General features: G+C 38.1%; 2 protein-coding genes across 3 annotated transcripts in view; both read right to left on the minus strand.

The window, feature by feature from the left end:
• The window catches only part of LOC140141395 (uncharacterized), a 226516-nt gene that overhangs the window by 123082 nt on the left and 90373 nt on the right, over nucleotides 1-13061 (minus strand). The gene's annotated exons all lie outside the window — the stretch shown is intronic.
• Nucleotides 2220-11543, minus strand: LOC140141632 (uncharacterized). Its single transcript, XM_072163542.1, has 6 exons — nucleotides 9545-11543; nucleotides 6694-6792; nucleotides 5300-6040; nucleotides 4521-4832; nucleotides 3894-4163; nucleotides 2220-3233 (listed from the first exon to the last, which is right to left on the minus strand). Exons 1-6 carry the CDS (start codon nucleotides 10115-10117, stop codon nucleotides 2220-2222), a joined length of 3009 nt encoding a protein of 1002 aa, XP_072019643.1. The 5' UTR covers nucleotides 10118-11543.

Genomic DNA, 13061 nt, shown 5'->3' on the forward strand with positions numbered 1-13061 from the left:
CAAGCAAATAATTGCCATTGACAAGCATGAGTCCATTCACCGTGCAACTTTTGATTTCGTTCCTTCCTTGAATTTCAGATCACCGTGTTAAATGTTAAATGTTATATTATAATGTAGACTGACTGTTTATAAAATATCTAGGCTACTTTATATAACAATAATCCTCTGTCATACATGTTTTTAAAGTTTCCTATTCCTACATGTTCGTAATTTATACATGTTATGTACATAAACGTGCCTTAACTTTATACTCGCCTGCTGAGCCGTTCACTGAAGACTACCCCTTGCCAATAGAGAACAAGCAGATCTGGCCTATCTGCTAAATTTGAAGGTTTGGTGGCTCTGAAAAGAGCCGTTCACTAATAAGAGTGCCCCTTGTCAACAGAAAATGTATACTTATTTGTCCCGAAGAAGTCAGCTACTCCTGACGAAAGCTTGACTGGTCTAAACTTGTCGGCGGCGAACCCGCTAAAAAAACCAACCAATTGTTAATCATAATAGGCCTACATGTTATTTAAATGTATATTGATTTGATTAGATCCTGGTCAAATTTGCTCCAAATACAAGGTATACTTGATTAGTTAGACCACATGATACAATGTAAGTAGTATATACTTACGCGTGTACGTTATCTGTGAAAAACTTTTAAAAATGTTTAAACATGTTCTTCTGAACTTCTTAACAAATAATCATGCCTATATACATGTATAGTACAGTCTTAGCAAACACAATGAGCTTAAAATGCTTATTCAACACATGTTTATAACATTTAAATGCCGAGGTACCGGTATACAGGGTGTATCAAAATGATTGGTACCCATCAATATCCAGTGAGCATGGATACGAATGGAAATCAGAATGCAGTATAACATCCGCCTTTTTTTTTTTTTTTTTAGGTTATAAAAGCTCATTAAACAATAATTTGTAACTCGTTTCAAGAGGATCCGATTGTGAATTTGAAATAAGCATGCACTTCAGTAGACAACAAAGCTGGTGGGTACCAATCAATTTGATACACCCTGCAGATGTATAAAGATCATGAATATATTTTAAAAACATTATTGTTAAATAATTCGGGCAAAGATCTGTGCAAAATATTTTGTCAACATACGTACGTAACATTCGCTTGTAATGTTTTGCATCAAAATGTTTGTGAATATTAATAAAACCACGATAAAACGTTGTCATATACCCTGTATATAACCGGACATTTAAACCTTTCTTGTCAAACTTGTGTGTTTGCTGAGGTGTGTTCTTAAAAATAGGAAGGTGATGTCCAAACGTCAGATTATACATACGTCATCTTCATATCCGATATAAATACGCAGTTCATTGGTGTAATGTTCGTTTGAATTTGCAATGCACATAAGGTTACAACATGCGTGTTCTGGTTTTCTGTGCAAATAACTTGGTTAATTTACAAATCTGATATCCGTCATATCAGTGGGATATCATGAACGTATACTTCAACATAATATTGTTCATCTTTACATATGAGTTGGCGTATGTTCATTTGAACTTTATTATCTGTAAAATAGTTTTCTCCTTTACGATGTTCTTACAAAAAAAAAAGAACAAAAAAAAAGAAGAAATTCAACGGAAGTTAGGCATGTCAATCGTTTATTTACTTCATCAACATTATTTTCAAATATTCTCATGAATTGAAAAGCTGTTCTCAGAGACGTCAGATGTAGACCTTTGAATTAACATGAATAACTATGAATATGTAAGGAATGAAGGCCGATTCAGAATCGCAGTCGTGATGAAATTTGAGCTACCGTATATGCTTTTACGAACGGCGTTGAAAATTATAATCGCGTGGTTTAATTTTCATCGGCGATAAAAGTTGATTTTCGTTCAACTTTTTCACTCTCTCTGGCCCGTGGACGCTTGTGATTGGCTGCTGTAAATCAAGATCGTCAGAATGACCTTTATGCCCGATGCAGACTCCACATCGCGGCCGTGATACCGCTATACATCGTTGTATAGTACATCTAAATTTCATCGCGCGATGTTGAAATGTGGAATCGGTAGCACTCCTTAAGTGCTGAAACAGTTCGTGATATTTGGCATCATAGCTCATACTCTACTATATACAATATAGTTATTCATATTTGAGAAATTACGGTCACCCTATCTCGGTGGTAAGAATTTGTGCTTCCTGGAAAGTTCTCCAAGCGACGAAGTCATCCAGTTGTGCAAGTTGCGATGGTCTACGCTTATGACATAACCTCTAGTGAAACCAGGAAAAGCTTGGTGGAAACGACCTTGACTGTTGACTTCAAAATTCTTTCCTGCTTCATGTGGTCAACCAACTGGACAACGTCTTCATCCTGATCAGGCTGTCTTCGCTTTCCCGATGATGACCTACGTTTGGTTGCTTTGTCCTGCATGATCAGTACCTTGTCAATGTGCTGACAAGATTTACTTATTCGGTCAACAGTCCGCTGCTGCACTTGCCCATGCAGATGCCTTGCTTGAGTCTTGAAGATTCTGTTCTCATGCTCTATTGTTCTGTCCATCTCCTTGTTTGAATCTATTCTTCCCTTGCAATTCACAAACCGATCCCAGGTAGCATGTTCTGCTTCTTGCGGTGTGAGGAAGCACTTTATCTGTGCCAAATGCCGTAGAACTTGCAGTGAATATTTAGTCTTCCCTGTTGACCGGAAATACAGAAGCATGTACTTCAAAGTTCGGAGCAGTCTTGGCCCGTCTCCGAGTTGTCTGCCATCATCAAACTCCTTGGCCAGCATGCACATACTAAGTGTTGCACAACTATAAGCGTACACAGCATCATGTGAATCTTTGATGGATGGATCGCGTTGATGTTTCTCTTTGATATGCTTCCGAAGAGGTTCCATCTCCTTCATCTGCTTCTTGCACATAGGACATTTGATGACAGCCGCTGATGTCATATCCTCTTCTGAAGGTAGAGCGTATTTATCCACAAACTCGCCAAGAACGCTTTGTGTGTATTGAAGGTGATTAGCATGGATAGAGGGATTGTAACAATTCTTCGTTGGTTGGTCGGTAACCTTATCCATGCCAAAGAATGACGATGCTGCTGTTAAAACCAATGCGTCAGTGTATTTGTCCAGGAATGCTTTACTAGCATTCATGTCTTGAAGAGGATTTATGTCTGGCACGTTCTTAGTTTGAAGAAGGGTTTTAGCGGAGGACATTGTCCCGACATCTCCTACAGAGCTCTTGGTAAAGCACTTCTTCCAAATTGCCTGTAACAAACATACAAAGAGAGAAAATATATTTTAGTCCTAAAATCTTTAGTGAATCGGAGCATGTTACGATGTTGATCCATGTGGAGGTCAATTTGACATTTGACCTTTTGCTAATACTCAAGAACCGTACGTCACAGGTAGGTCAAACTACTATATCCTTTTTCTGAATGTCCAGAGGATTACGGTACTTTGTTGGGGATTAAAAAAAGAATCACGCAATTTGGAAATTTTACCCCAATTAACCTTTGACACCTGCTAAGATCCCCTGTAGAGGATCAATTTAGTTGGTTACCCAGAAGTTATTATCACCAATATAAAACACTTATTTGCAGTGGCGGCACTACAGGGGAGGGTGCCCAGGAGGACATTGGCACCCCCTGAAATAGTTTCTTGCCTCAGATCCTCCCACTTTTAACCAAAATAACACAAATATGCACTTTTTCCCCCCCCAGAACCCCCCCCCCCCCGAAAAAAACCCTGGTGCTGCCATTTTTTTACTCAACATGTCACTCACTTGCTTACCAAATATGAGAGTTGGCACCCAAGTAATAATCATTTCTTTGTAATTTGAACTTCGTAAGCAATTATGTACTTAGCTAAAAACATGATAAATCACTATATAATTTTAAGTCGATTCAAGTAAAGTCTGCGTCTTGCCTGATAATAATTTCCAAGGAGATGGAAGTCTCCAAACACTGGCATGAGCCCTTCCTGCCGTTTGCTGGGGGTCTTCGAATTCCTGACATCTTCAAGAGCCTTGTCCATCCGCTCTACAGTCTTCTGATCCCCGAACGCCAATAATCTAATGAGGTCAGCTAGGCTGAGGTCATCTAGGCTGTGGCCTGGAACAAAAGTGTGCTCGGTGGCAGTTATGTCTTTCATTCCTTCTGTGGTGCTTTCGTTCTTCATCAACACGCCAAGGTTAACCTGCAGCAAATTATGAAAGGTAATCATACAACAAATGGCTTGAGAAATACTATATATATAATGTCCAGAATTATCAATGAATAATTTACTATTTGAAACATTGTTGGCGAGAACAATCGGCAGCTTATGATTCAGATTCTTTGCATGCATGCATTGTATCTGTCCCGTTATCATGACGCGCCGATTAGGCCTATTTATATTTTGTCTCTTTGCATGTGAATACTGGGTTAGTATGTGACGACCTATGCATGTCAAATGAAACAAAACAAAAAATACCAGTTGACAAGAATTTGAAGCAAAACTAAGCACAATAATTACCTGCCCTATGTAATCGTTTATATTATCACGTTTACTTACCACTTTGTTCTTCTTCTTCATCTCCTCCATGCGCTCATGTTCAATGATGGTGGGTATATGGGGTTTCATTATTTCAGCCAAACAAGGCATATGGCGGATAAGGACACGTCCTACGAGGATAATCCAATTCTGTCTCAGTTCTGCATTGTCCTGGGCATTAGGGAGAAGTTCCCGCTTATTAAATTCAGCGAAATTTGCCACTGGTCTGTCGTTTGGTAGATGATGTGCGTTTATTCGACTTTCAACAGCTATCATATTGAACATATGTAAGTCCTTGGTTTGTTTCCCAATGCCCATGTATCTTGGATGGACCTGTGATCATATAGAAAATAGTACACTTAATTTATAGGCGTAGGCCTACATATTTTACGTTTTCCAGTGGACCTATCATGTAATTCTGTGGCTTTATTTATTTACTGCACACAAAATGTTGCGACTGAGCGATTTGAAAAGGATTGTGAAACTCGTTTTTGAGTTTCTTTGGAATAATACAAGGCAGAGAAAGCATGAAATGAAATCAGTCCATTAGCCCAATCCTCTACGTCCTGAGCTTATTCACTCCCAGTTTTTTTAAAGTTGAATTCCCAAAAACGTGTTGACCATTTGAATCGTCGTAAAACATAATCGGTGTTTCCTATATATAGGAACTTACTAGAGTCTTTAAATAGGCCTACTATTTTTATGGTGCGGCTTCATCAGGATCAGTGCTACTTTCGATTGTTCAGAATGGTGTTTTGTTGGACTTTAATTTGTAATTACAGTATAGCCAATATTCTTACCCTTATGTCTACGTTGTCGCCAACAAGAGCGTACCCTTTATGTCTTGTCTTGTTGAGCTTATCCAGCCGACGTTTGGCCTCGTTGTTGTCGGCAGTTTCCAAGACGGCCCTGTATTCATTCTCAAGTTGACGTTCATGCAGCATTGTCGCCTCCCACTCTCTAACATCTTTGTCGAATGTACTTGCGAACTGGTCCTGAAGACCAGTAACATTCTGTGCGGGTACGCACATGTACCTTTTATGCAACCGATCCATTGTTTTGTTTGAGGCTCCTCCTGCATGCAGTTGAAGAGCCGTTATGGTCTGATGTGCGTTCATTAGTTGCGACCTACAATAAAGTAGCGTCCCAGCTGCAGCAGTTATGCCATGGATCAAAGATGATTCTGTTTTCAGCTTATTCCTAGATATACTCGTATTTGTTGCAGCAGTTTTGAGAAATGTGAGTAACATTGGAGCTTTCACAGTTAATTCCTCTTCCTGTTTTACGGCAGAAAATTTCTTTAAGTCTTCTGCTTTAGATAACTTGAATAGAGAGTTGCTTTCTTTTGAGCACATGGACGTACATTCTCTCTCTATGTCTGTCATTATGTTTGACAGAACAGCCGCTTTGATTTCCGTCAGTTTGGCAGCTTCTACAACTGCTTTGGCTTGATTGAAACAGAGGGCTTCAAGTACTGGGGTCCATTCTTCCGGTGCTTGCGTTTTGTGTGACGCCCCAGTGCGTGTATGATGTACTTCAACCTGTACAAACCCAAAAATGAGACATTTTAGAATATTACAATATTAACTATTTTTGTGTTGAAAATTGTGTTTTGCTAGAACTTGTGAATGCGAATGTGATCTCTATAAACATGATAAATTTGAAAAGAAAATGCCCAAATTTGAGCGATGTATACCGTATACAGTTGGTTTAACCAAAACATATTTTATTTGACTACTAAAGTTCGTCGCCCCCCAATTACCAAATATCGGGAAAAGGGGGACATTAGAACTGCGAAATCTGCGAAATAGGGGGTATCCTGCAAAATAGTAGATATTTATAATTCTCATTGTCCTCGAAATTTGGATACAAGAGGTATAGGCTACTTCGGAAAATCCTGTAATTTTATGTCAAAATTGAGTGTCATTGAAATGGGTTATACATTGAAATGGGGTATTTTTGGCTAAATTTTGTCCTCGAGTTTGCATGAAAATGGGGGGGGCAATTTGATGAAAATCATTGCAAACGGGGTCTTTGAAAGATTTGGTAACACGCATGCCATCTATGTGTTGAGTTGGGTACCTGGTGAAACCGTACCGTATTAATTCGGAAAAAGGTAGGTGCCGGGCGGCTGACTATATTATTATAAACAAAAAATAAGTTAGTAGCGTGATAATTCAGAAAACATCATTACCGCTGCTAGAAGGGGTGGACCTGTCCCTGGAATCGGTGGAGACTGGAGCACGGTGGATGATGAAAGAGTGTTGGAGTTCCGCAAGACCTGACAAGGTACCTGTAAATATTACGGTGTATAATGCAATTAGTAGCAACATTAGAAAATAAAGCAGAGTAACATCTGCCCAATCACGGTTCGTAGTTTCAAGACCCAAAAAAGTCTTTCAAGTCCCCCTTTTAAAGACATTTTTTAAATTAATTTCATGACTATGTATACGTATTCCTATACCTCTGTGATACTGTGTTGTTCTTAAAAGAAATCAAAGCTAGTGAAGTATTATACCAATGCAAATATGGAAATTAGATGTAGGCCTACTGTCTATGTATACGATTTTTCAAAGAAATGCATGAAGGCCCGTAACTAGACAACTGCGTACATTGACCATGCATGTTGTCAATGTATGAACTGCATTTAGCTAGTTCTATAAAATAAAGCTTTACTGAAAAGATTGGACAGAGCTCCGCCGCCTGACAGCTCCAATTTAAAGAACCGTCAGTGGTAACAATCATATCAAAGCATTAAAATAATACTACATGTATAATTATACTATAATTAATTATAATTATCTCTCCCCAGCGCCTGGTTCCCAGTAAGCCTATACAATTTCGGTAATATTGAAATGGAGTTTACAAGTTATGTTTTTTTTGTCGGGTCTCCGTCCATGGAAATAGTATAGATACGATGGTCCGTCTGAGCTGAATTGATAAATAAAATGATAAATAATAATAATAAATTATATTTTGGATTTATAAAGCGCCTTTCTGCAGATCTTAGAGGGCTCAAAGCGCTGTAATTTGGTGAGTGGAGGCCCTTATTATTTGTTAATTTTGTAACAAATTTACTATTCGTTTCTGTGTAAAATTTCAATGCAAAGGTTTTGCCAACACATAAAAACGGGAGTTAACGTAATCTGCCATAGTTTATCTGACACACTATTAATACTTATAGGCCTACTTTTATCTGACATAGGTTTTTTTTCGTGATTGAAACAAGTGCCATACCCGATGACAGAAAAAGTGTCTCCAATCATTCCATTTGAATGAAATCAAGTAATAATAGCCTACATCATTACATTTCGTAGAAGAAACCATAAATTTGGACAGAATCAAGGACTTTTATATTTGTTTAATCACTCATTTTATTTATTAAATGCATATTTGATTGAAAACAAGAAGTATTTCATTTAAATCCAGTCCGAAAACACACAAAAAAATTTCCATAAAATGATGAAGCATTTGTCAATACTAGCCTTTTCAAAATCGAGGAAAAATCGTGGAAGAGTCCACGAAAAAAAAGAAGAAAAAAAGATCGACCTACCGACCCTTCATGTTTTTGTCTCGGAAGGGCAACCAAACATTTTTTTTTGGCCTTACAGCATCCAGCAGGTGGTGGCGGCATTGCATTCTCTAAATTCAGTAAATTTTCATCGTCAACCGTGTAATTGAATGGGATTGTTTTGAAATTTTAAAACGCTTGAAATATCACAAACAAATAGGCCTATGTTGATAAATAATATAAATACAAGCTAAAACCGCTGGGGTTCGATAATGAACCCCACAAAACTAACTGACTATATTGGAAAATGCCATACGGCCGGGCGGTTTCACAAGTTGCCGGCTCGATCATGTCATCCGCGCCGGCATCCAGGCTCACATTGGACGCCCATTCCTTTTTAAAGGAATTTTTATTTTACATATTAAACATTGTACGCTCTGCCACACAAAGAAAAAAACTCGGTGACATGACCCGTGGTGCGACAAATGAGCAACAATTTGTTATGTACCGGTATTTTTTAAATAAAATTTAGATTCAGTCGGAATAAGAAAAAAAAAGAGACAAAAACATGTTATGGGCTTCTCTGGTGGATAGTTTTATTAAATATTCACTTTGATTGAATATTCTGATGGGAAGAAAAAACAAATAGCCCGAGGTCAAATTTTGAACAGGTAAAATGTTGGTCACCCATCCAAGTACTATCCAAGCTCGACATTGCTGGACTTTGTTGCTGTGACCGTGATCTTGTTGTCCATGCAATCACAATCTTCAACATACCCGACGTGTTTTTGGATACTTGAATCTTTGACGGTGACAGTCAAAAAAAAAATATATATACTACCATGATTAGTTCCTAAAAAACAAACTCCTCGATCGTAAACAAAAAATGTATATTAGAAACACAAAAACGCCTCAATTTTCGACGCATTTTTGTACAAATCAGAACATACATTGAACACGTGGTATTACGACAGCCCGCGGATCCCGGGACTTTCCCGGAACAGTTTAATTTTAAAAGGCTTCATAAAATAGCGTTTTTCAGTTGATGTTAATAACGATATCATAATTATATTTTTAAAGCTAATCATTTCGTAGCCTAATAAATAATCAGAAAAAAATAAACTCCCGGGATAAACTTGGTCAGATTTAAAGTGTTTTATTATTTCGCTAAAGCCCTACATTCATTGTATACCTAGTGTCACGAAAGTGTTTGCAATGTGTTTACAAAATGATAACCAAGAACTGAAACACATCTTTTCATCTCAACAATTGTGAAACAAAATATGGGAGAAAATCTAAAGGAAAATATATGAAAATCTCCAAAAATCGGTGAGGGAGGGGACGATATACAGTTGTACATAGTTATTTATTTTACTTCGCCTAAGCAATCTCTGCATGATCTATGCAGGTTCGACACTCGGTCCGCATAATTTTTTAATCTCAAATTCAGAAATAGATTAGACCTATATTGGAGCTTATTGGGTTCGGCATACAGCGTATACTCTCTACAATAATAAAAGAGACAGCTACTTACTTCATCATCAGGTGTCATCCCTTCTAAATGATGCAAGGGCGGTGATGTGGATTGCGGTGGTGTAGGCATATTTAAACAATCCGACGCCGATGGACCCCCCTGTCCTGCCTCGGAATCGAGTATTCGTTTTCTTACACGAGGAGCCGTTTTGGGCGAAAAAGTTTTTGTTGGCGTTCCATGAGAGGATCTTTTCCTGCCTCTACCAGCTCTCTTTGGGGTCTTCGGTAAGTCACCGGGAAAGTCATTCTCCTTTTCTGTGGAAGCAGCAATCTTGCGGAAGTCTTTCAGAAGCCGCTTGTAATCATCTTCAGCCTCTCTTCTCTTAACCAATATCCGCTTAACTCGACGATGGCATGTATCGCAAATGACTGTAAATTTCGTTGTATCAATGATGCATTCCAGCAAACATTCCACGTCATTACGGATACCCTCTTTCTTCTTTCGATCTTCATCACGCTGATTATTTGGAATATTTTGGCGCGGTATCAGACTGGTGTATGATTTGGTCTGAATGATGTTAATTCCACAGACACAGCAACATCGTGGAAAACGTCTGCTCTGACATTCTGCCATGATGCGTGTGACGGTGTGACCCAACTTTCGAAATAGATTAGGCCTAATTTAAGCATCACCGTAAACATCATACTTTTCGTACCAGTTCACCTTAGAGATTTAAATACAAATTACTCTGAACTCGGGTCACAAGAAATGAGATTTTCCTTTCCACAATTTACACCTATATTGCAAACAATGGGTGCATGAATATAACTATGTGTTAAAACAAACAACAAATATCCGTTCACAATTGGCAAAGAAGACCACTGTTTGACCAATATATTTTTATGATAGGCCTATTGTGATCTTCGACCGCCCATACAAACACGATGATCATGAATTCATGATAATAAGATAATTTGTCCCAAGACCTCAGGCACCGGCACAAAATCCCCGAAACACAAAACATTTGACAAAAACGTTTTTAAACATTTAAATATGTTGGGTTTATGAAGGGCACAGGGCATGCCGTTTCAATAACAAAGGTAATTTTTCTTTGTTTGTTTGGTCTTTTTCTAAAAAAGAAACCTTTGGAAAATGTATTCATCTTCATGTTTATATTAAGCCGACAAAAACCAAAGCATGCTTATATAGGCCTATCCATGTCTGTAACGTTTATAAACATTTTGTGTTTGCTATAGGATAATCAGTAGAACCCTGGGAATCGAGAGAAACTTAAATTATGTAAAGATAGTGATTGTTTTTTTAATCACTATATGAATAGCTAGATATTGAATGTAAGCATGGTTTTTGAAAAAGATTCAAGAGATAATATAAAATGGTAAGAACAGAAAAAGGGTGAAGTCTGAACTCCATATTATTTCGATTTTTCGATTTCTTCTGATTCAAGAAGTAAATTAAATACACTGACACGCAAAACACGTTGTTTTTTCATCAATTGAATTGTCAAATCGGAGTCAAATATATATGTTTAAAATATTTACAAAACATCGATGTTTTAATTGTATAAAACCAGGGCAGTATCGCAGTAGAAATGTTAAATACGAAACCAGTAAATCGCATAGGTATAGGCCTACATATTCGATACTGCAAACATTAATAATACAGGTCTAAATAACCGAAAAGAAGAAAGAAAACTTATGGGAAGAAAATATTCAGAGGATCGAAGTACACATTCTTTCTGTGGTATGTGTTTTATACTAGGCACATAATTTTCAGGGCCACAGATATAAATGTTCACCATGTTTACAAGAAGCTTATAGCGCTAATTAGATAATCACCCGATGATGTATAAACCAGCGTGGGGTCGTCTGGTTCTGTGATGGGTGGAGTTTGAAAATATCACTCTCGCTCAAAATTATTACGTCACCTGGTCCCCTGTTGAGACATAATTGCTTCGGGATTTGGCAATAATAACATCAATTAAAATCAATTAAAATCTCATTATTGGCAGCAGTAAAATGTACAGCAAATAATCAAGAGCCCTCCGCTGGCGCGTCGGTTAGTGGACTTTCGCGGTTAGTGGGGTGGGGTCATCAGTGGTCTTTCCTGCAGTGTGGCCCTGTTGTGATGTTGGTGAGCCACTGGCTCGCTTCGCTCGCGTGCCTTGCCTTCGGCAAGGGGATAGTGCAGTGGTCTGTTACTTCTGAGCACAGATGTGTTGGTGACTAAATGTAGTTTTGCCTTAGCATGCTTAGTACTGGTAGTGATATCATGTTTTACTATACATTTTCTTCACTTGCTTATTTTACTCGTGGATCACTGGATCTTCTTAAAGGGTACACCGAGGGCTCTGGCCAAGAGCTAACGCCACCCCAGCTCACTAAGGACAAAGGCCGCCACCAACTACCACTGGTTTATGAACCTGTTCTGTCACATTACATCGCCAGCTGGTCATGTGACAACCCAGATCAATAAAACCAATGCCATCAGTTTGCAAAAGATACAGAGTCCTTGTGTTGAAAGGTCACCTGAGTAAACAAATTTCGTTGTAACAGTTTTAACTTCTACAAAAAATTTAAATATCATGTACACACTCACTATATTTTGCAATGTCAATTCTTACTTTAAAAAAATACACATGAAAGAAAACAATCTGCCAAATATTTTCCCAAACAATCTACTCCCGATAATAATGTTCATCTACATAAAACCCACTTTCATCATTCAGTTACCAAGGCATCCACTATGAACCATGACTGGGCTATTTCAGTTGAAATCCATACACCCTATGGAAGACATGGCCTTAATCCCCCACACAGGGTGTAGAGTTTAAATCTAGTCACCCATTCTGGTAACCCATTTGTAATTTACACCCCCTGTGTGGAATCAAGATTAAGGTCATGCCGGAGGTCATGTCTTCCATAGGGGTGTATGGATTTCAACTGAACAGCCCCTTCCTTTTCAGCATCCATTTCTGAAATTCCAATCAACTATATGACAAATGCATTTCTCCCAAATGTTCATAAATGTATCACATGTACAAACCAAGACATGTGTGATCCGGGACCGCCTCCAGTACAACATTTAATGAAATTTTCTTGTTATTCAGTGCTTCCTAATATCCTAATGTCAACACACTTTTGTTTAATATTTGTGATGTGATCTTGTCAAATGGGCTATTCCATTTAAAGTAAATACTACCCCTGTGGAAGATTTAGCTAAAGTCTTCCACAGAGGGAGTATGAGTTTAGAATAGAATAGAAAATATTTATCTTCAATTTGAAATACTCACTCCAGTTGTGGAAGATGTAGGTAAAGCCATAGGCATAATGGGCTATTCCAGAAAATAGATGCACACCCCCTATAGAGGAGTTCGGATATCCTGACTTTTTGGCCAGTCGTGACTGTTGGAAATCCAGATTTTAAAGTGCCCGAAGGCAAAAAAATCCGCCAGAAAAATAGTTTAAAATCAGAAATCCTCACTTTGAGAGCTCATTTTCAACATTTCCGTGATTTTTCCTTAATTTGATTGGATTTCCAAGCTTTTTCCAGTTACATT

This window comes from Amphiura filiformis, chromosome 19 (genome assembly GCF_039555335.1).
Source record: "Amphiura filiformis chromosome 19, Afil_fr2py, whole genome shotgun sequence".
Taxonomy (NCBI): Eukaryota; Metazoa; Echinodermata; class Ophiuroidea; order Amphilepidida; family Amphiuridae; genus Amphiura; species Amphiura filiformis.

Bases quoted from the DNA above. Each gene is read 5' to 3' on its own strand.
- LOC140141632 (XM_072163542.1), bottom strand. From the start codon at position 10,117: ATGGCAGAATGTCAGAGCAGACGTTTTCCACGATGTTGCTGTGTCTGT. The intron at 4,833-5,299 runs GTAAGAATATTG...ATATGATCACAG, and splicing joins GCGACAACGTAGACATAAGG to GTCCATCCAAGATACATGGG. The intron at 3,234-3,893 runs GCAAGACGCAGA...TGTTTGTTACAG, and splicing joins TCCTTGGAAATTATTATCAG to GCAATTTGGAAGAAGTGCTT.